Source organism: Sapajus apella, unplaced genomic scaffold (assembly GCF_009761245.1).
Source record: "Sapajus apella isolate SASKATOON/1434 unplaced genomic scaffold, GSC_monkey_1.0 scaffold60, whole genome shotgun sequence".
In the NCBI taxonomy this organism is placed as follows: Eukaryota; Metazoa; Chordata; class Mammalia; order Primates; family Cebidae; genus Sapajus; species Sapajus apella.
This window is the reverse complement of record NW_022437000.1, coordinates 690261-715384: the sequence shown is the minus strand read 5'-3', so window position 1 is coordinate 715384 and position 25124 is coordinate 690261. Positions and strand designations below refer to the sequence as shown.

Genomic DNA, 25124 nt, shown 5'->3' with positions numbered 1-25124 from the left:
TCATTATGTTTTGATAGCCAAGGAGACACGATACACTGTAATATACCTATTATCTTATCTAAAAACAGGAAAGCAAGGAAAAATTGGAAAATCCACTTTTTCAAATATGGGTCAATCAAATATCCAAAAATATCATAAGGCAGCTGGGCGTGTGACTCAGGCCTGTAATCCCAGCACTTTAGGAGGCAGAGGCAGGTGGATTACTTAAGGTCAAGAGTTTGAGACCACCCTGGCCAACATGGTAAAACCCTGTCTCTACTAAAAATACAAAAAAAATTAGCCAGGTATGGTGGCAGGCACCTGTAATTCCAGCTACTCAGGAGGCTGAGGCAGGAGAATTGCTTGAACCTGGGAGGCAGAGGTTGCAATGAGCCAAGATCCTGCCAATGCACTCCAACCTAGAGAACAGAGTAAGACTCTGTCACAAAAATCAAACAAACAAACAAACAAAAAACACTCAGGCTACGCTGGGCCCGGCGGCTCATGCCTATAATTCCAGCACTTTGGAAGGCCGAGGTGGGCAGATGACCTGAGATCAGGAGTTCAAGACCAGCCTGGCCAACATGGTAAAACCCCGTCTCTGCTAAAATACAAAAATTAGCCAGACATGGTGGTGGATGCCTGTAAGCTCAGCTACTTAGGAGGCTGAAACAGGAGAATCACTTGAACCTGGGAGACAGAGGTTGTAGTGAGCCGAGATTGTGCCACTGCACTCAAGCCTGGGCAACAGAGTGAGACTCTGTCTCAAAAAAAAAAAAAAAAAAAAGAATCACTAGAAAATTTGAATACCCTAACTGGTAAATCTGACCTCTTGAGTTATCTATAAGACATTGCATACAATAATTTGAGAATATACATTCTTTTCAGAAACATACAGAATATGTATTGAGTGACTTATTCCTTAGCCATAAAGCAATTTTCATCAAATCTGAAAGGTTTTCAATGAAAAAGATGACACTCTGACCACAAAGCAATTAAGTTAGAAATCAGTCATTAAAAAAAAAAAAATTTTTTTTTTTCAGTTATTTAGAAAGATATCACTAGGCTTGGCATGGTGGCTTACATTTGTAATCCTAGCCCTTTGGGAGGCCAAAGCAGGAGGATCAACAGACCCCAGGAATTCAGGACCAGCCTGGGCAACATGGCATAACCCTGTCTCTATAAAAACAACAAAAGTTAGCCAGGAGGGGTGGCATGTCCCAGCTACTCCAGTGGCTGAGGTGGGAAGATTGCTTGAGTCTACGAGGTTGAGGCTACAGTGAGCCATGATCACACCACTGCACTCCAGCCTGAATGACAGAGCAAAGCTCTATCTCAAAAAATTAAAACACATCACCAAATGACATATGAGTCAAAAATCACAGCAGAAATCTGAAAATACTTAGAAATGAACAATCATGAAAAATATATACCAAAGTTATTAAGTACAGTTTTCCGCCCAGATCCCTAGTTCAGGACATTGCCTCAACTGTTGAAAGTATTGTCAACCAACAGCTGACTTGTCCTAGGCTTTCCGCCTAAGGTCATGCCCCTTCCTAGGGGCAGCCCACCCCCAGTAGTTAGTTGATACAGGTATATAAAGGCTGAATCGTCTTGCCCAAACTTGGAACAACTAAGAAAGACCAACGAATATTCACAGCTCTCTAAATTATTAGCTGATGCCTTTGTTGAGAGAAAATCAATTCAACTTTTCCCTCAGCTCAGCTTCCTTCATTCCTCCTTAGGTGCTGGTCCCAAAAGTATTTCCCCCCAATAACTTCCAATGTCTACCTCCAAGGGATTCCAAGCTATGAAAAGAGGAATACATTTGGAAGGCTATTACAGTGAAGTAGGCAAGGGATGACACCAACTTAAAGAAAGAGAATAGTGGTAGAAATGCAGAGAAGTGGATAAATTCAATAAATATTTAGGAGATGATGGTGATAATCTGCAAATTTTAAAACCACACAATGAGATGTAATAGTGATCATCTCGCCATGAAGAATGTCCTATTGCTCATTATCAAAATTAAGGCTTCTTTATGTCCTGCCTCTGTGATCTATGACACTGCAGATGGTGAAACCTCCATTAACCTTAGCCACTGAATAAGGATAGCATAGAACAAAACGCCTCCTTCTCACTCTACAACCTGATGGATGAGAAGCTGACATACAGAATGATGAAAAAGTAAATCTGTTTTGTTTAAAATCACAGGGGAAGGGCAATAAAAATGTGGTACAGTCGAGCTCTGGTGAACTAATGACAACTGCACAAACTCTAATTAAATGTAGCATATTACTAGAGTTTTCCAAGGAATCTAGCTCAAAAGCTACTGAGAAATTTGGCTGCCATACATCATGTAACTATACTGAAAAATTGCCGCTGTAGACGCAAACAAGGAGGTAGTTAAAAATTCAAGCAAATTGGGGAAATATAGTCTGTTATCAATGCAGTACTCATTTTTCATTTGATCATAATTTTCCACTGATTTTATTGCTCTCTTTAAATCGCAAATGGTTATATTTAGTTTCATCATTATCATTAGTTTTGGAGTAACATTCGAGTTGGCACACTTCAGACTAAGGTGATACACATTTGCATCAATACTATTTAGAGTCCATAATTATCTAGTAACTAGTAAACATATATGTGTTGGAGTCTATGATTTATTAATATCTCTATTACTAATGTACACACACACAGCCTTTCCTCAATTTGTCATACACATATATACAAATAACTATATAAATATATTTAAATAAGACTGAATCAATATTGTACATATAAATATATAATCCAGACGTGTTATACACTAAGCAATCCAACACATGACACTATTTCTTTGGCAGAAAAAGGCAAAACTGATTTTGCCTGCCTATTACTTCTCTCTACTCAGGCAAATAAAAAATACTAGATCCCTAACTCTGCTTCAGGGATCAGAAATCAGTGCATTTCAGTGTACAGATAAGAGCAAAAGGCTTCATAGACAGGAAGTTTCCAAACAAAAAAAGCAATGTTTTTTCACATTACAATGTGTTTCCACATTCCTGCCTGACTGTTACGCACAGTCTTTTCCAACAGAGTAACAGAAAAAGGAAAAAAATGGTAAATACAAATGACTAACAATAAAACAAGGGAAGGAAGATGAAGGACTGAGGGAAATAAAAAGAGGCAGAAACAGCAAATTTAACAGTAAAAGACAGAAAGAGAACTTGTGAAATTATGCTTAAACCCAAATGTGCATGCTGGAATAATAAAAGAAAATATAAGCACCCAGTGGGAAAAAAAAAGAAGAAGAAAGCCACAGAACACACATTCCAATCTCCCAGGGAATATCTTTCTAATCTCAAATGACCACATCACTTCAATAATAGGAAAACAATAAAATAAAAATCTCATTCTTTAATGGATTTCACAAAGATTATTTCAACGCCATTTTCTTTAACATAACTTTTCCTTTGCCATTTGTTATTCAATCTCCTTAAATATTAAATGTCTTCTCCTGAAGACCAAATTGCCAAATAAATTAACAAGATGTAACATTATGAAGAAGGTATAACTTGTCATGCTTTTTCAAAGGTTTCTTCCATATAACCTTAACCCCAGAGTCACATATAACATCTGAAAATTTTTCTAAGCTGCCTGAAATAAACAGACAAAATAAAAAGATTTCAGACTTAGCCATGCATTTTTATCCCTCTTAAATACGAACTATTGGTTCTATATAAACAACACAAGCAACTTTAAAAAAAAATGTTATATTATGCCAAAAGGAAGATGAGAAAAATAGGCAAAGGAAAACAGCCAGGGCAGAAAAGAAAGGACTACCATAATCCCCACACACTAAAAAGAGACTGAGCAGAGGCCGTCAGAAGACTAATATAACAAAAAGTCAAATGGGAGAGCCAGACTTTCAAAGAACGTAAGATGTCATGGGAACAGGTTAGTGTAAACGCAGTAAGATTCAGTAAAAGTCTTTCGGAGGGTGGTGGGAGAAAGAAAATAAAAAAGACTTTCATATATTTGAATCTTAGATTCCTACAAATTTCCACTAGTACAGCCTAATGAACACAAGGACAGCCAACAAAAATTGATGACTAGTAGTCACTAACAAGTACATATTGAATTTATTTGAATAATCCTAGATCTTTCTTTTTTTTCAATTACCTATCTGCTGAAAGTTTATCATGTTTTGCTTAATATTCCTTCTTTTTTCCAGGTATTTCTATTATAAAATTGAAGATTAAGCAGGGAAAGGGAGAAAATTACAGTCAAATTCTGGTTTATAAATATTATAAAAGAACTTCAAAATATGTGATTGCTTAATTCATTTCTATACACACATACACGTATATATACACACACAAACACACAAATTTTTATTTTGATTCAGTCACCAAATAACCCCTTGCTGAATATATACTCTATAACAAGCATTAAATATTATAAATACAAAGAAAACTCACTCATGGTCAATTTTATTATAAAATAGTAACCAGACAGATGAGGTGGCTCACACCTATAATCCCAGCACTTCAGGAGGCCGAGACAGGTGGATCACTTGAGGTCAGGAGACTGAGACTAGCCTGGCCAGCATGGTGAAACCTTGTCTCTACTAAAAATACAAAAATTAGCCAGGTGTGCTGGTATGTGACTGTAGTCCCAGCTACTTGGGGGCTGAGGCAGGTGAATCATTTGAACTCGGGAGGCAGTGAGCTGAGATTGTGCCACTGCTCTCCAGCCTGAGCAACAGAATGAGACTCTGTCTCAAAAAAAAAACCACCACCACAACAACAAAAATTTTACTATAAAATAACCAAATTAATATAAAGCAATCATTTGCAAAAAAATAAAATAAAATTTATGTATTGCAGAGAATCCTATACTGTTTTAAGAAAACAGCAATCCATCAATATAAATCAGTACATGTTGGGTAAAATATTTCTATATCAAACGAAGTCTTGGAAACATTGTAAGTGAAGTTCAACACTTTATGAGATATTGCTCCTGTTATTATATTTTCTTCTTAACAATTATTTTAACTCAATCATCACTCCTTCCCCCTTTCCTTTAATAGTTGCTGGAGAAAAATGTGCATTATATTGTTATTGGGTAGAATGGTCAGTATATATCCATAAAATCTAATTAGCATATAGTGCTGTTCAAGTCCTCTATTCCCTCCCTTACTGGTTTCTCTAGATGTTATATCCATCACTTACAGTGTGCTATTAAAGTCTCCAACTATTACTGAAGAATCAGTCTGTTTCTCCCTTCAATTCTGTCAATGTTTATCTGAAATATTTTAGGGCTCTATTTTCTGGTGCATATATATTTATAATTGTTAATCAATACATAATGACCTTCTTTGTCTCTTATAACAGTTTTGGACTTAAGGTTTATTTTGTCTGACATTAGCATGCCACCCCAACTCTCTTTTGGTTACCATTTTCATGGGATATCTTTTTCCATCCTTTCATTTTCAACCTATTTGTGTCTGCATCTAAAGTGAGTTTCTTATAGGTAGCATATAGTTGGGTCATATTTATTTTATCCATTCGTTCTTCTGCCACAATAAGATATTACTCTACACACACACTAAGCTGGCAATAGTTTTCCTTATAAAAGAAAGAAACAAATGTTGGTAAGGATATGAAGAGATTGAAACCCTTATACATTCTTGGTAGAAACATAAAATGGGAAAGCCACCATGGAGAATAATTTGCTAGTATCTCAAAATGTTACACATAGAATTACCATATAACCCAGCAATTTCACTTCTAAGAATATACCCAAAATAATTGACAACAGGTATTCAAACAAATACATAGACGTAAATGTTCATAGCAGTACCATTTACAATAGCCAAGAGGTAAAACCAATCCAAATGGCCATCTATAGATGAATAAACAGATAAACAAGGCCAGGCACAGTGGCTGATGCCTATAATCCCAGCACTCTTAGAGGCCAGTGTGGGTGGATCGCTTGAGCCCAGGAACTCAAGACCAGCCTAGGTGACATGGTAAAACCCCATTTCTACAAAAAAAAAATACAAAAATATGTCGGGCATGGTGGCACACATCTGTAGTCCCAGCTACTCAGGAGGGTGAGGCAGGAAGATTACTAGAGCCCAGGAGATCGAAGCTGCAGTGAGCTGGGATCACACCACTGTACTCTATCCTGGGCAACAGAGCAAGACCCTATCTCAAAAAAATAAAAAATAAACAAAATGTGATATGCACATACAATGGAGAATTATCTAACTGTAAAAAGGAATAAATGGCAGAACATGGATGAACCTTAAAAACACTATTCTATGTGAAAGAAACCAGACACAAAAGTCCATATGTCATGATTCCATTTATATGAAATATCCCCGGAATAAGTACCATAGAGACAGAAAGTAAATTAATGGCTGTCAGGAACTGGATGAAAGGAAAATAAGAAGTAAATACTAATGAGTACAGAGTTACTTTGGGGAATAATGAAGATGTTCTAAAATTAGATAGTGATTACAATTACAAACCCTGTAGACATATCAAAAATCACTGATTTGTGCACTTTGAAATGTTGAATTCTATAGTATTAAAAATTTATCTTGATTTTTAAAAATCAAATCTTTAGTAGAAAAATCTGAACAGGTTACCACCAGGGCCAAGGGGTGGGTAAGACCTGACTTGGAAGGATCATGTGGGAACTCTCTAGGGTAACAGTGTGTTCAGCATCTTGGTGGGGTTCCAAGTTATATACATGCATATGTCAAAATCAACAAATAGAGACTTGAGATTTGTTCACATTATATTGTGTGCAAATTTGGCATCAAAATAACAAAACTGTATACAAATACTGAATTCAATTAATAACACACATGTTGAAGTATTTAATGGAACATATACTGGTTGTGCAATTTACTCTGAAATGCAACAAAAATAAAATGGATTAGTATATTAACAGATAAGTGATAAAGCAAATCTAGAAAAAGATTAATAGTGGGATCTTGGTGTTGGCTATACAGGTATAAACTGTAAAAAATTCTTTCCAAATACTGTATGATTGAAATTTTTCAAAATAAAATATTTGGGAAAAGTTAATGAATAAGAAAAATATCTGCAAGTCATGAATACTATGCAGAAATTCAGAAAATAGTTGTAAGACAGAATGACTGGGTGGCAGTATTAGAGCATCTTTTCTTGAAGACATGATATTCGGGCTAAGATATAAAAGACAGCAGGGAGCTATTTATGTGAAGACATCAGCAAGAGTCTTCTAGGTCCCACCATCTCCCTTCACCCTGTAAAAGAAAAAAAAGACTTATCCTAAGGCCCTGAAATGTTCTGTGTTCAAGTAAGCCAATGTGACTGAAGTATAGTAGGCAAAGAAGGGAGTAGTATAAAATAAGACTATAGAGAAAGGGAGGTGTCAAATCCCATGGGGATAAAGAATTGTGATTTTTAACTAAGTTCAATGGCGTCATCACAGAATTTAAGACAGAAATGAGCTGGGATGAGATGAAATGTGTCCTTGTTTAAAGATTTTAAATATCTCGCTGCTATCGGTTAAGTGAAGTGTTTAAGAAAAGAAGTAAAGAAACTATTGCCATAGTCCCCATAAAAGACAGTAGTTTGGAGGAGAGTGGTGGTAATGAAGATGGTGTATATAAGACGTATTTTGAACGATGAACTGACAATACCTATCGATGTATTTACAAAGGATGATGAGAAAAAGAGGCATCCAGGAGAAACTATGAGTTTTGGCCTGACGAAAGGGGTGGCATTTACTGAGATGTGGAAATTCTGGGAGAAGTAGTTTGTAGTATGGTAGACTTGGGGATCAAAAAAAAGTTTTTATTTAACTGGGCATGATTTGTGATTGTGAGAAAGACAAGCAAAGGAAAAGAATCTGAATAATCTGGAAGTTGTTAAAAGACAGGTTTTGGATTTACAATTTCTTTTCCTTTCACAAATCAATTTTGACTTGATTGTATTAAGGACCTTTGGTCCAGTAAAAAGATCAAACTTCAACAGAAACCAGGCTCACTGATTACTGCTGTCTATCACTGAGGTTAAAGACAAACTGAAGATCAATAGCTCTGTATCTCTAAACTTAGATAGGTCCAAAGAAAAAATCAGGAACAAGAATGAGGAAAACCAGGTAGTCCAAAAAACAAATACATACAAGTAACATATTAAGTCTTAACAGTCTCTCACCTCGTCAAGGATAGGAGACTGTCTGCTTCTTCAATTCCACATATAACACACTTAAGTACCTTACAGTATTTCACACAAAGCAGTCGCTCCAATTTTAGCTGCTATACTCTAATCCCATTAGTTTAGACAAAGTATAATAAAAAGTCTGTGGTCTTTGGAACCAAATAAACCTGAATTTAAACCAGCGTCCACCACTCAGTAGTTCCTGACCTTGAGCAAATTACTTACCATTCCCAATCATTAGTTTCCTTAAGTGTAAATGAAAATAATTAAACCCAAGAATTAGCATTAGAAACAACATTTCCAAAGTGTCTGGCCTAAGGAAGAAATGCTTTTTAAACTGGAGCTACCATTATATGAAGGGCACTAATTCATCAATGCTCAATGCAGGGAGTTTCCTACTTTGGCAGCATAGATTCATGTTTCCAGAAGAAAAGCAAACACATGAGAGAAGAAGAAATCACATAAAACTGGATGAATTTCATTTTCATCACATAACACAGAAAGAAGTAAAAGAGAGAAATCTATGAATAGGTATAATACATGAACAATCAACAACTTACAAATGGATAGGTTCAAAGGTTTAATTATAATTCAGTTGTTTAGAACTAGAAACACATTTTCCCATGAAATCATAACCATAGTTAAAATGTGATATATCTCAATAAAATCAGTAGTAAAAAACTTATAAAATATCAAGCAATACAGAAAGCCAACAGACTTTAATAAAACATAATGTATTTTAGAAACTAGCACTTCAAGGAAAAGATTTTATGCAAGGCTTCTGGGGTGATTCAGAAGAAAGTTTCAGGGAAATTCCAAAAGCTTTATAAGAGCTGATGACCCTAGTTCTTTATATTTTATTTTACCTCGTATTTTACAGCTTCCCTTTCTTTCAGTATAAGCAAAACACTAGTACTCTTATACTTAATAGCCATGATTGCTATCATTTATTTCACAAGTGAGAGAGAGTAATTGGGGAAGAACTATAAGAAAGATGGGAAAGAGGAAGGAGTCATACAGGATGTACCCAAGTACAAAGAAATGAGACCTTAGATTAGATTAGATAACCTCAGTAGGAAAAAATAAAAAATGAAAAGGAGTTAAAGCACAGCATTAAAATATTGAGGGAGGAAAGCAAAGCAATGAGAACTGGTTAGAGAGAGGTCCATCATGATGAACTGGTTATCTTAAAGACCACAGGTTATAACAAAAGGGGAAGATGGCCAGGTGTGTTGGCTCACACCTATAATCCCGGCACTTTGGGAGGCTGAGGTGGGCAGATCACCTGAGGTCAGGAGTTCAAGACCAGCCTGCCCAACATGGTAAAACCCCTGACTCTACTAAGAATACAAAACAAAAAAAATTAGCTGGGCATGGTGGTGCGTGCCTGTAATCCCAGCTACTTGGGAGGCAAAGGCAGGAGAATCGCTTGAACCCAGGAGGCAGGGGTTGCAGTGAGCAGCGATCGAGCCACTGCACTCAAGCCTGGGCAACAAGAGTGAAAACTCTGTCTCAAAAAAAAAAAAGTGGAAGAAAAGGCATGAAACCAAGCAAAGCAATCCACAACCTGCCATTTACACCAATGGAATGCTAATGAGTCCAAGATTCACCATTCAAAATGTGGCACTGTGGTGTAACTGTAGATTTTCTTCTAATCCTTTTTTTTTTTTTTCTTTTTTATGAGATGGAGTCTTGCTGTCACCCAGGCTGGAGTGCAATGGCGCGATCTCAGCTCACTGCAAACTCTGCCTCCTGAGTTCAAGCAATTCTCCTGCCTCAGTCTCCAGAGCAGCTTGAACTACAGGTGCATACCACTACACCCAGCTAATTTTTGTATTTTTAATAGAGACGGGGTTTCACCATGTTGGCCAGGCTGGTCTTGAACTCCTAACCTTGTGATCCACCCACTTCAGCCTCCCACAGTGCTGGGATTACAGGTATGAGCCACCATGTCCAGCCTCTAATCCCTTTTTTTAATTTCCCTAAGTTTCTCTAAATATTGTCCTTTTTTATGTAGATACTATTATGATAATAGTATTATATCCAATGAGGCCAATAATACCTAAACTAGAACTAGAAAAGGGGCTTTCTAAATGTAAAGGCATCTGACAGGATGAAATTAAACTATTTTAGAAAACTATCCTCAAAAGCCAGTAGGTATATTATATGCCTCTCAGGCAATGAGGAACACCAGTGGTTTCAAACCATGGACAGAAACTTGATTTTTCTCAACAAAGAAATCACAGAATCAGTTCCACACAGTCCAATTTATTTAGCAGTCTCACAAATGTTCCTATGAAATACTGAAATGTTTTTTTTGAAATGTTGATGATTCTGAAAAAAAATTAATAAAGAGATGAGGCTGTCAGATAACATAGGATTTTCTATGGTCTGGTCTTAAATCCAGGATCTTTAGCAGTAAGACAGATTTTTGCAAAGCAAACAACAAAACACAACTAATGATGAGTAAAGTCCAAATAACTTAGACAGAACCAACTAGAAGCGAGGTTGCAATAAGCCAAGCTGCTTTTCAGGTCATTAAAGAACTGCTAAGCTAGATTGTCCCATTTGCAAAGAATACACTTATTAGTAGAAGCGATCACTTCCAGACCAATAAGATATTTCTATGTATCACAACTATATAAACTCTACCAAATCAAATGCTCTCTTAGGGCAGAAAATAGATCTAAATAGTCTTAATGAGAAAACAGGCCTACAGAAATGTTTGAGTGGTGTGCTGAGACGCTTGGACTGAGGAGTGCAGGAATGCCGAGAAGATGCTGGGATTGCTGACTACAAGCATTACCCAATTTCTTTCACCTCTGTGCAAATTTCTGTTAAATATATACAATCACTGACTTGATTTTAAACCTGTAAAGTTATTTAACAAATTTTTTTTTTTGAGACAAAGTCTCATTCTGTCGCTAGGCACCAGGCTGGAGTGCAGTGGTGCAATCTTGGCTCACTGCAATCTCCGCCTCCTGGGTTCAAGCAATTCTCCTGCCTCAGCCTCCCGAATAGCTAGGACTACAGGCATGCACCACCACGCCCAGCTAATTTTTGTATTTTTAGTAGAGACAAGAGTTTCACCATGTTGGCCAGGATGGTCTCGATCTCTTGACGTCGTGATCTGCCCGCCTGGGCCTCCCAAAGTGCTAGGATTACAGGCGTGAGCCACCACGCCTGGCCATTTAACAACATTGTTAATCCATAATAGCGTGCCCTTACACATTTTCTCAATTAGCATATACCAAAAATAGTTCTCATGAGTACCAAGAATATTTTTAAAATTAAAAAGTTGGGAAACACTGCCCAAATACAAGTATATGTAAAACAGCCACTAAAAAGTCCTCCAGTCTACCTATTATTACAATTCAGAACATTCAGTTTTAATTTCCCTATTTTATCTTTCCCATCTAGCAAGATTAAGCTGATACCTAACATCTTAGAAACAGGCAAAAACTTAAAAGAACTATGTCAAATGTGGTATCTTCATTTTAATCCAAATGTCCTTAATTTTAACAAGCCACATTCAACTATGTACATATAAATTGACATTAAACTTATATCCAATCTTAAGAATTCTTAAGACAATTCCTTCTTTGAATTGGCCTGTGATTTCATCTTACAAAAGAGCTATTTATAGTTAAGGTCAAATTACTCTTTAAAGTCTCCTTTAATAATAGAATTTGGTAATTCAACTGATAAATTCTTCCAGAGCAACAAGTAATCAAAACTAAAACTATTAAAATATTATTTGCTCTATGGGAATTACTTATTACATGTTGACTCAACCATGTCTACTGAAAGACACAGAAATCCTACCAAAGTTAATTTAAGGACTTACCAATTTCCCTTGCAATTCTGACAGCTTCTTCTGCATCCTGTAAAAGCAGGAAATGAGACTCAACATTAATCCCATGAGGCATTGCACAATGTCTTTAGGGCAGTCATATATTGCACTACTGTCTCCTCCGATTCATTTAATGTTCAATTTTACAACCTTCTAACCCTTTTCATTCAGAGAAATGTAAAATTAATACCATAAGTGGAATGTAAATTCTACCTCATCATTATTATATTAAGAAACTCAAAGCAGTTGAAATGAGCTGGCAGGAAGCACTACCAGAATTGCCAATGATTTGGTGCAGTTGCCGGAATTTAACGGCAGAATTTAGATGTTTACAATCAATACTGAATCATAAATCAGGTCATTAAAGCTTGTCCGCAGCCAGCTTGTTTCTGTCTGATATTATGTGTCATGTTTTCCTAGATTCTGTCAGCAGGGGGAGTTGATTCTCTATTGTTTGGGAGTAGTTGATTGATTTTCCAGAAATATAAAGGTAATTTCCAGTACCCACAGGAATTACAAATTGTTCCCAAAAATCCCTTTGGTAATCTACATTACCTTTTCTGTTCTATTTTTTCTTTTGTCTTTTTTTAAGGTATATATTTTATCTCTACAATTGTACCTTGTTACATAAATTAAAACTTTAATTTCAATGAACCAACTATTGAAGAAAAAAACTCCAAAAAGCCAAAGAAAGAAAATGCCTTCCTAAACAGTAAGAGGTAAGAGTGTATCCATTTAAGGATTAGTTATTGCTAAATATTAACCAATGCCACTTCTACCTCTAAGAAGCTGAAAAGACAAAAAATTCCCTTGAATCTTACTAATTTCACTGATCATTAACCCACACCTAATACATCCAACGCAGGACACTCCTGAAACATTTCCCCAAATAACAATAAAGATAATATTTAAATCTAACCCTTCTTCCTGTGTGTGTGTGTGTGTGTGTGTGTGTGCATGTGTGTGTAAATGTAATTCAGTGACACAAACTAAAGTACCACAAAGACTGACAGACAATATTGTTTTGAAACCACAGCTGGTAAGTGTGACTACATTTTTAGAAAATGACTAAATATGCTGAAGTGAAGCCCAGTGTTTGCTAAGCTTTTAAGCTAATACATTTAAAATGTAGAACAACCATGTCAGAATCCTCCCAGAAATTGGGGAGAAGGGGGATGTTTATAACTGGTTCACTTATGTCTAATAAAAAAAAAATCTTCCTTAAAGGTCTTCAGTACCTAATAACATCCCCTGAATAAGGAGGTTGGCAGGGGAAGTTGTCAGAAAAATTTAATTTCCTTTCATTAGCCAGTCTGCTCCACAAATAGGTGCTTGTTAAGTTCAAAGCGGTCCTGAAAGCAACATCAGTTTTAAGTTTTTTTTACTCCAAGCAGTCACATCTGCTAATGAGATTTTCCAAGTAACAATTGTTTTCAAGTCAGAGATAAATCTATACCTCCCACCCTACGCCTTCTAAAATCAAGGTTTACTGCTTTATTACACCTTGCTGTTTTCGCTGACCCTACATTCTCCAAATTTTAGCTTAAAGGGATAAAAATCCATGAAAAGGGTCATTTAAGAATGTTAGTGGTTTCCACACATTGAGTTGGAAGGTTCTTTGTTCCAGCCAGTGACAGTTATTGGAGAATACTTCCCCTTAATAGCCTCTCTGTCAGGAAGTGTTAAACCTGCCAAATGCGAACAATTAGTGCCTCTTGAACAAAATACAGGAAGAATGATGGCTGATGAAGACTGGATTATAATAAACCTAGAAGGAAACTTTAACATTTCTTTTCTTTCCAATGTGATGAAAGAAAATAACCTGCTATCTAAAAAGTTTATCGCTTCAGAGAACAGGCAAGTTTTAAAAGGTAAGTCAAAAATTCATTAGCCATATTTTGTCCCTTATTTGTATATAAGTGTTATAGTTGTGTGCGTGGATATATAAAGCCATATCTATCTCTCACATAGCAAACTAAAAATTCCACTGTCACAAAACCAACACTTCCATAGAATGCCACAAAGCAATCCTATCTTTCAACTTAAGAGTATGCTTAAGTTTTCTTACTATGAAAATCAAATTCTACTAAATCAACTTTCAAATAAAACCAAACTGCCTTAAAAGTTAACTTTTCACTTGTCGCTCATTCATCCAAAAATATTTTACTGAGGACCTATTATGCACTGGACATTTAAAATTAAAAGCTCTATTACTCGTTCAGTAATAAACTACTAAATATTATACATTCAGCTCCAATATGGTCTTTCAGAACATAAAGTTTTATTATCCGGCTCTACAAAATTACTTTTGAAGAGATAAAAAGCCCTATATAGCTCCAAATTCACTGGCACTAAGTGACATCACACCATAAAGTTTCCCAATAACATCATAAGTTTAAATTTGTTTAATAAAACTCTGAATCAACTAAAAAAAGACCAAAAATCATCACCAAAAATGGGCAAAAGATTAAATTAAAAGTTCACATAAAAACAGTTCCAAAAGAATAATATCTATGCTCAGCCTTGGTCATATTTACAGAAATACAAATTAAAACAATGAGATCTCACTTTTCATCTAGCAAATTAAAATCTGATAACGGCCAGGATGACAAAGTTAAATATGAAGTTTTGCTCTTGTTGCCCAGGCTGTAGTGCAATGTCGCGATCCTGACTCACCACAACCTCCACCTGCCAGATTCAAGTGATTCTCCTGCCTCAGCCTCCCAAGTAGCTGGGATTACAGGCATGAGTCATCACGTCCAGCTTTTTTTTTTTTTTTTTTTTTTGTATTTTTAGTAGAAACAGGGTTTCTCCATGTTGGTAAGGATGGTCTGGAACTCCTGACCTCAGGTGATCCACTCGCCTTGGCCTCCCAAAGTGCTGGGATTACAGCTGTGAGCCACCGCACCCAGCCAGTGCAATCTTTTTTAAAAGAAATTGTCAGACAGGCACAGTGGCTCACAGCTGTAATCCCAGCACTCTGGGAGGCTAAGGTGGGCAGATCACTTGAAGTCAGGAGTTCGAGACCAGCCTGGCCAACATGGTGAAACTCCATCTCTACTAAAAATACAAAAATTAGCTGCGTGTGGCAGCAGGCACTCCCAGCTACTCGGGAGGCTGAGTCAGGAAAACTGCTTGAACCCAGGAAGCAGAGGTTGCCGTGAGCCAAGATTGCACCACTGCACTCCAGTCTGAATGACAGAGGGACATTCTGTCTCAAAAAGAAAACACACACACACACACACACAGAGAGAGAGAGAGAGAGAGAGAGAGAGAGAGAGAGAGAGAGAAATTGTCAGTATCTATCAAAAGTTTGAAGTTTTGTTCCTGAAATTTTACTCCTGGGAAGTCATTCTACAGATATAACCACATGCATGGACACAGAGAGAAATATAAAGAAATTCATTATTTTAAATTCATTGGTGGTGTTTTGATAAGAAAAAAATTCTGAAAAATAATTTTAGAGGCTTTCAATAAGGGACTGGTACATCCATAAAATGAAATATTAGCCTTTAAAAAGAATGTAGTTGATCTATATGTTCTTATTCTTCTACTTATACATTAATTCAATAAATATCTACCCAGCAACACTACATGAAATAGAGTTTCTGCCCTCATGGAGCTTATTACAAACTAATGAGAGAAACAGAAAAAAAAAAAAAAATCAATTGATATGTAAAATAAACGTTACACCGAAACAAAGAAAACTAAGGCAAGAATACTAGGGAGAACTTGTTTCAGACAGGCTGCTCAGAAAGGGCTCTTCTGGAATAAAATTTTATACCTAAAGATAAAGACAACGAGCCAGGCCAGGCACAGTGGCTCACACCTGTAATCCCAGCACTTTGGGAGGCCAATATGGGAGGATCACATGAGGTTAGGGGTTTGAGACTAGCCTGGGCAACATGGCAAGATCCTTGTCTCTATAAAAAAATATGGTGGGACCGGTTGTCCCAGCTACTTAGGAGGCTGAGGCAGGAGGATTGCATAACACACACACACACACACACACACACACACACACACACACACACACACACACACCCCCTAGCTACCATGGAAGGATCAGGGAGAAAAGACACTAGACAGAGGGAACCTCATATACAAAAATCCTAGATGAGGAAGCAATTTAATAGGGAAAGAATATCAGGCAGCTAAAGCTGAAACACAGTAAGAAAGTAGCAGCAAAGCACAAGATAAGGAGGCACGGACAGCATGGCCCTGTTCTGGCCAGGCCTTATGGGATTTGGTACAGGGTCTGAGATGCCTTGGTTCTATGATCAGCAATGATGAACGACAATAAGGTTTTAAGAGAATAACTCTTACACTGTAAAGATAAGCAAAATAAAATATATACTGGGGCTGGGGGTAGCAAGTTGGAGTATACAGAGTATGATCTTACCTACATTAAGACAGAAATATACATTTGGATGCACAGGAAAGTTTTATACATAGACAGCTACAGAAACCCAAATTACTGCTCAAAAGTAGGCTAGAGACCTGGGCATGGTAACTCCCGCCCAGACAGGAAGATCACTTGAGCCCAGAAGTTCAGTACCAACCTGAGCAACATCGGAATATCCTGTCTATATTAAAAATAAATAAATAAATAAATTTAAAAGGTAGGATTAGAAGTTATAGGAAAAGGGAAATTTAAGATTGTACACTCTTAGGTACACACTGAACTTTTTTACCATAAGAATCATAATTCCATACTTCACATTTTCATAGTTTAAAAATTAAATCAGCCATGGCTTTAGTTGTTTTTTCCTTTTTTAATTATTAATGATTTCGAGAGCATTAAATGTTATCAAAACAAACTAGGATTCCCCACAATCCACTTAAGCTTTTCATGACGTCCCATTGCCTCAAAACCAAGTTTGAACTCCCTAGGCTGGTTTTAATACTTGATCCTGCCTGCCTAGGCATGAGTCTCCGCCCCACCCCTGTTCACCACCCCTGTTCATCTCGCACCTTACCCTGTAGCCCAACGCCCAGGAAGTCTCCCCAGCCTTGAGCATCCTCAGTTCAACCAGGCTCAGCCAGGAATTCTCTCCCCTTTCACCTCCTTTCACCAAACCAGCTCTTATTACAATAGGCCTGATTCTGGGCCCTGAAGACACAGGATGGAACAAGAAAGGCATCACCTTGGCCACAGGTAATTTACAGCCTGGTGGAAAAGGCAAACCTTAAATATGGTGATGCAGCAGCTAAGGAATGATTATGTGATGCATGTTATGCAGAAATTTCACAGAGGGCATGTGACAACAGGGGATCTCTAATTCAAAAATAGATTCCTGAAAACTTTCTAGGGCATGGTGACTGAAAGGAGCAAATAAAAGCATAGTGAAAAACAGACTGTCTGGGACCTAAAGAGAGAGGCTAGGGGGAAGCAGGGCCTCACAGCCACATGAAAGAGACTGAACTACAGCCTCAGAGTAAGAAAATGAAGGGCTCACTCTGGCTGCAGGCTGGAGAATTCTGGCATCGCATCTGCTTACTTACCATGTGCACTGTCCACACTCAGCATGCACCTCCCTAGCCCTTTAAAATGTAAGCTCCATAAAGACAGAAACCTCTGTCCAGCTGGTTCAAGTTAGGCATTTCGAATCCCGAGCACAGTGCCTGGCAAGTTGTTATTCAATCAACAGTTGTTGGAAAAATAAATGAAGGAATGAACAAACAAATGAACACTTTGAGCGGCAAGAGGGGTCTGAAGAGTCAGGCTGGGAGGCAGTAGTCTAGGTGAGAGGAAAATAACCACTTCCTCCCAGAGTCCAGGGTGGCATGCTTCCAGTTTCAACCAAAGCCACTTTCATTTATTTATTTATTTATTTGTTTGTTTGTTTGACAGACTCTGTCACCAAGGCTGGAGTGCAGTGGTGCAATCTCGGTTCACTGCAACCTCAGCCTCCTGGGTTCAAGCAATTCTCATACCTTAGCCTCCTGAGTAGCTGGGACTACAGGCATACACCACCACACCTGGCTAATTTTTGTATTTTAAGTAGAGATGGGGTTTCACCATTTTGGCCAGGCTGATCTCGAACTCCTGACCTCAGGTGACTCGCCACCTTGGCTTCCCAAAGTGTTAGGATTACAGGCATGAGCCACCACACCCAGTCTGCCACTTTGATTAGGGTGCCTTTCCAGTCCTCCCACACCTGGCTAGGTGTCATGGCTGTATGATCACATATACCATGCCCTGAAATTTTGACAACTCTGTCACACTTAATCTCCATGAAGGCAATGACTAGCTGTCTTAATCTCTACTAAATCCCCAGAATTTAGCAAATTAACATGATCAATACATTATTTCTTCCTGAATAAACAACTATTCATCAGCTCCCATAAAATTAAGTATGTTAGGATAAGACACAGTCTCATAAATGCTAACAGAACTATTCATCTCCAGAGCAGGGGTTTAATATGTGAGTTAACTGACATCCAAGGGCAGGGGTTCAGAGTAGGGACTCAAGAACAAGACAGGCTTTGGTTTTACTTCAGTTTAAAACAAGGTGCACTAGGCCGGGTGCCGTGGCTCATGCCTGTAATCCTAGCACTTTGGGAGACTGAGGCGGGTGGATCATGAAGGCAGAAGTTCAAGACCAGCCTGATCAACATGATAAAACCCCGTCACTACTAAAAATACAAAAATTAGCCAGGCGTGGTGTTGGGCGCCTGTAATCCCAGCTATTAAGGAGGCTGAGGCAGGAGAATCACTTTATCCTGGGAGGCGGAGGGTGCAGTGAGCCAAGATTAGGCCATTGCACTTCAGCCTAGGTGACAGAGACTCTGTCTCAAAAAAAACAAAAACAAAAACAAAAAAACAAAAAAAACAAGGTACACTCAATGAAATACTGTTGGCATTGGGGAAAACCATGCTCAATATTTACCCGTCTCAGAATCTTCAGTCCAGTACCTCTTCCACCACATCATGCAACTTTCAGAGTTTGAAATTTAGGTTTCATAAAACCTGCTCTTCTAAAAAAATACAGTTCTACTCTATGATTTTTAAGTAAAGTGTTGCGTTAGGGAAAAAAATCAAATTCTACATGGCAATCAGTTTTCAAATTGAAAAGCCACAAGTTTAAGCTATATTACAAAATAGCAGAAAGCAGCTTGTTTCAATGTATAGATATTAAACTTTATTTCATAAAAATGTAAAAGGTTAAACTTTATTTATTAAACATACTTTGTTCTTTGAGACTCTGTTGCCCAGGCTGTAGTGCAGTGGTGTGATCTCGGCTCACTGCCACCTCCACCTCCCAGGCTCAAGCGATTCTCCTGCCTCAGCCTCCCAAGTAGCTGGAATTACAGGTACCTGCCACCACACATAATTAATTTTTATGTATTTCTAGCAGAGATGAGGTTTCACCATGTTGGCCAGGCTGGTTTCGAACTCCTGACCTCAAGGGGTCCACCCACCTTAGCCTCCCAAAGTGCTAGGATTACAGGCATGAGCCACTGCACCTGGCCTTTGTTCTTTATTTATATAAAATAAATGTATTTTAAACAAAACAACATTATGTCTTCACAAATACAGCTTGGCAATATTTGAAGAAAAAGTGGGGCTGATTCTGCTTAACACTCTTTAGAATATTCTTAAGACAGCTCTTACATATATTAATTACATGACACCCAATACATGAAAATATGAAAGGACTTAGAACAATAGATTCTGTTAACATAATATTCAATAATATCCTATAATTTATTAAAAGAAAATTTCTAATACAATAATCCCCCCAAAGTGGAAGAAAAAACACATACGCCAGGTGCGGTGGCTCACACCTATAAATCCCAGCATTTTGGGAGGCCGAGGGAGGCAGATTATCTGAGGTCAGGAATTCAAGACCAGCCTGGTCAACATGGTGAAACACCCCCATCTCTACTAAAAATACAAAAATTAGCCAGGCATGGTGGCATGCACTTGTAATCCCAGCTACTTGGTGGGATGAGGCAGGAGAATTGCTTGAACTGGGGAGCGGTAGGTGCACCACTGCAATCCAGCCTGTGCAACAGAGCACGATCCTGTCTGGAAAGAAAAAAGTCAAATATAAAAATTTCATCAGAAGGCATAAAACAAATTTCATGCTATTCATTTCCTTAAAAATTTTTCACTTGAAGTGTTTACAATATTTTTACTTTCATATCATAAGTAATACAATTGAGAAAACAAAGAAAAGCATACAAAAAAATTAAAAACATGTCAGCCAAAATGCTCAGAGGATCGTATTCCTGATGGCTTCCAATCAGGAAGCAGGAAAAAGAAGGGTCCAAGGATATCTTTCTATTCCATTCTTCTGAGTGACAAACATCCCCGTATTCTTTCTGTAATCCCAGCTTATCCTGAAGGAAGGCACACTCAGGTTCTGAAATTATTTAACTCCTCTGAGCACCGATGAGGAAAGAGTTACAGGAAAGTACTAAGTATATAATTCCAAAAGAGCAGCTTAAGAAATAAAGAAAAAGGAAAGAAACCAAGCAAACCAGTACCCATTTATTTTATTCCTATTATAACACAACTCACATTAAGTGGGCTCTATCAACCAGCCCAACCAGAAAAACGTAAAAAGAGTTAACAAAAATATGGTGCCTTTTCTGCAAGCCTCATTTATTTCTTAATACCTGGAGCATGGCCTGTGGGGCAACCAAATCTAGCAGTTAAGAGCTCAGGCATTGGCCGGGAGTGGTGGCTCATGCCTGTAATCCCAGAACTTTGGGAGGCCAAGGCGGGTGGCTCCCTTGAGGTCAGGAGTTCAAGATAAGGCTGAAATCCCATCTCTACTAAAAAAAAAAAAAAAAAATAGCTGGGCATGGGGGGTGTGCCTGTAATCCCAGCTACTTGGGAGGTGGGGATTGCAGTGAGCCAAAATAGTGTCACTGCACTCCAGTGTGGGTGACAGAACAAGACTTCATTTCAAAAAATAAAAGTGGGGGGGCACAGGTACTAAACCAGAAGGCGTGGGCTCCAATATTGCCTCTGTGACTGTAACTAAATTACTAGAGCGTCTGTCTGGTATTCGGTTTCCTCATGTGTAAAATGGACATAATAACAGTATCTATCTCATAGGGTTATTAAAAAGATGAAATCAGTCAAGGCTGCAACACATTAGAACAGTACCTGGCTCACAGTAGGCACTTAATTAAGGTTAGTAACTGTGAGAAAATGGGCAGCCCATCACCCCAAACTACCATGTCGATACTTTCCATGACTGGCCTTAGTTGTTATAGTCTGTGGCATTACTCATCTTCTGAACCTAGATAACATAGAACTAATCCTGGCATTATAATACTGGAAAAAACATGTACTTCATCTCTCACAATGCACTGGATCAGACAATCTACCAACTCAGTATTTAGGGTGAACAGGGAAAAACAGAGGAAAGCCCAGAAAACACTACAGCAAACATAGGCAAATTGGAATCATTCGCCCCAGATGCTAAACAACCCATACATTTTTATACTGGTATTAGTGTCAACACTGACTACCATCCACGATTCAGATGACACTGTCCTCACTTGCTACTGCCTATTTACCAACCCTTAATTTTCTACTCTGTGGATGAGAATCCTGCTACCCATTCATATGAAAGCCACTTAGGAGTTTACTTTCTTCAGCTGGCTCTAGAAGGGAATCAGAGACTGTTTATGGAAAAAAAAAAAAAATTTGTTTCAAGACACTATAGGTAAGAGCTATATATGTACCCCAAAATCCCTCCTCAAACTATTCTGCGTTCATACATAAAGTAAAGCAGAAACTTTTTAACAATCCCACGCTCAGGAATGGCTTTCTGGCTTCCACATAATCTAGTTAACTCCAAGTCAGGCAGAAGACTCTTTCTTCTTTAATATACTTTCAAATCTTTTGGCCAGGCAGAGTGGCTCATGCCTGCAATTCTAGTACTTTGGGAGGCCATGAGGTGAATCACTTGAGGCCAGGAGTTCTAGACTGGCCTGGGCAACATAACAAAACCTGTCTCTAGTAAAAACACAAAAATTAGCCAGGTGTGGTGGTACACACATGTAAACCCAGCTATTTGAGAGGTTCAGGAACAAGAGTCACTAGAAACCAGAAGGTGGAGGTTTCAGTGAGCCAATATCATGCCACTGCACTCCAGCCTGGGTGACTGAGACTCTCTGTCTCAAAGAGGGAAAAAAAAAGCTTTCTAAAATTTAGTACACTTTTCTATCATTGTAAAAACAGCATAGTAGACACAATTGAGTCTTTTAAAATATATATATATATATAAAGCCTTTGAGTCATCATCAGGAAAATCAATTATTTTTGGTTTAGCAGGAACAAATATACTAATGTTTAATGTTATACTTTCTAATTGCTAAGACACAGCTTGTCTCCAACTTTTTGGTTTTTGTTTTTATGGTCTTTTTAAAATGATTTCCTTTACACTAGCTTTTTCAGTTATTTGCCTCCTTCTGCTAAACCAAGACTACAGTTTTTAAAATCTGGCTAATTAGGTGATAAAAAACAATTACTACTTTAAATCTACACTGCCTAATTTACAAAACTCATTCAAATACATGACCATACTCTGTTCTGTGGTGTAAATGTGTATTACTATTTCCTCTTAATGAACAATTAGAACTAAAAGACATTAAAGGAATTTCTTCCAAAACCGGTGTGCCCATAGGTACTACAACCAAATGCAGTAGTACAATCATCAATGATCCTTCCCTCCACTTCACACCTAACATTGAACAGATAACATAATCCCATGGATTCAATTTCCACCGTCTTTCTCAACACTATCTACTTTGCAGCATACAATACTTTATTTTAGGGGTCTGCCGTTACTTACTTGCCTGGATTAGAAGAGGATCCTAATTTGTCTACCAACTTCAAGTTTTGCTCTGCTCCGATGCATTTTCCACAAAACAAACCAAAATGAGTTTTCTAATGCTACAATTCTGTCATGTTAACTCTCCTGCATGAAATTATTCAGAGGCCCTCCCCCAAAACCACAAGAATAGCCTTCAAAATAAGTTGCATCACATTCAAGGCCATACATATCTGTATCCTACTTTTCTCTCTAGCTCCCTTTCTTACTGCAGACCCTCATACTACAAATCTGCAGCTTTCCAGAGTTCTCACTGTCTCTCACCTCCAAGCTTTCTCAATAAGATGTTTCCACTGACATTACAGCTATGTCTATCATCAATCTCACTTTTTATCTAACTCACTAATACTCAGACTTCAGGTTTCACTTAGCTATCACTTCCACTGGAAAATCTGCAATGACACCCTAAAACTAGGTTACATGCCCATCCTATATGGGCCCCTGCCCCTTGAGCTTAGCATTATCAAAATGTATTCAGTCCCCTCAATACTTGTAGTCCTCCCGAAGGAGGTTTTAAGATCTTTGAAATCAGGGTCTGTGGCATGTTAATCATTGCTTAAATAAATAAATAAATAGATAAATCCCAATTCCCGTCTTCCAATATCTTCCTGTTCATGCCTTTCTCTCTGCTCTCAAGTTCCTGAGATCAAGGTAATGAAATCTTGGATAAAATTAAATTTGTTAAAGGCAAATACTTGATACCAAATGATTACTTGAGAATTACAATTCATTACATTAGTTTCTCTCTAAGGAAAAGGATGATTCAAGGACATATTAATAAGCCATAAAGAAAACAGTTCCAGAAGACCACTGAAGTACCGCACACAATGCTTTAAAGGAGTACAAGGAAACTATCTCCATGTAACATCCTAAATATTCAAATAAAAAAGGAACAAAGGTTTGAAGGAGAAATGTAACAAACTAAAATTGTACCATAACTGGTAGAAACTACTTGCGGGAAAAAAAGTGGAATATAGTCACCAAGGAAAAATATTTGGTCTTAAAAATGCTGTAGGCTAATTTTAAAGAACAGCAAACATTTTCTAAAAGATAGAATTACCTATAATTGGTATATGCACTCTGCCAATGCAAAACTGTTGCTAACACAGTTGTTAAAAACAAGATATTTCAAAATTTGGTACCATTAATTTCCATCAGCAAATTTCTATCTGCATAGACATTCTCAAAAGTAATCTTTGACTCAATAAATCTAAACTAGTAAATGTGAATGATGTAGCTCCAAGTGAATGTGGAGTCACTATACAAGAAACCTAAATTCATAGCCAAATGTAAAAGAAAAATATGTATGGCCTCTAGATAAATAAACAAAAACACACTAAAAATAAAACTAGTATGAAAAATTATTTCTATTGAGCACAGTGGCTCACGCCTGCATACCTGTAATCCCATCACTTTGGGGGGCCAACGCAGGTGGATCACTTGAGGTCAGCAGTTCGAGACCAGCCTGGTCAACATGGTGAAACCCTGTCTCTACTAAAAATGCAAAATTAGCCAGGTGTGGTGGTGGGTGCTTGTAATCCCAGCTATTCAGGAGGCTGAGGAAGGAGAATTGCTTGAATCCAGGAGGCGGAGGTTGCAGAGAGCCGAGATCGCACCACTGCACTCCAGCCTGGGTGACAAAACAAGACAACGTTTCCAGGAAAAAAAAAAAAAAAGGAAGGTTTGGATGCCTGATGGTTCCTCAAAAAGCTTAACATAGAATTATCACATGACCCAGCAATTCCACTCCTTTACATATCCCACATAACTTAAGAACAGATATATGGCCAGGCACTATGGCTCAGGCCTATAATTCCAGCACTTTGGGCAGCTGAGGTGGGGGGATCACCTGAGGTCAGGAGTTCAAGACCAGCCTAACATGGTGCAACCCTGTCCCAATAAAAATAAAAAATAAAAAAAATTATCTGAGTGTGGTGGTAGGCGCCTGTAATCCCAGCTACTTGGGAGGTTAAGGCAGGAGAATCACTTGAACCTGGGAGGTGGAGGTTACAGCAAGCCGAGACCATACCACTGCACTCCAGCCTGGGCAACAAGAGAAAAACTTTGTCTTAAAAAAAAAAAGATATATAAGCAAGTACTGTACTTGCATACAAATGTTTGTAGCAATATTAATTGCAATGGTCAAAAGGAGGAAGTAACCCAAATGTCTTTCAACTAATGATGGATTTTTTTTAAGTGGTGAAATCATACAATTGAATATCAGTC

The 25124-nt window shown here is 37.8% G+C and overlaps 1 protein-coding gene across 7 annotated transcripts in view; it reads right to left on the bottom strand.

Annotated features, from left to right (window-relative positions):
* PCCA (propionyl-CoA carboxylase subunit alpha) overlaps nt 1-25124 on the bottom strand; it is a 424770-nt gene that overhangs the window by 275599 nt on the left and 124047 nt on the right. For 6 of the 7 annotated variants that reach the window (XM_032246368.1, XM_032246373.1, XM_032246371.1 and 3 more), the window contains one exon: nt 12034-12070. In XM_032246368.1, the coding sequence (XP_032102259.1) occupies nt 12034-12070 (37 nt within the window). Of the gene's footprint in view, nt 1-12033; nt 12071-13542; nt 13547-25124 lie in introns of all 7 variants that reach the window. The other variant, XM_032246375.1, reaches the window with a different exon arrangement.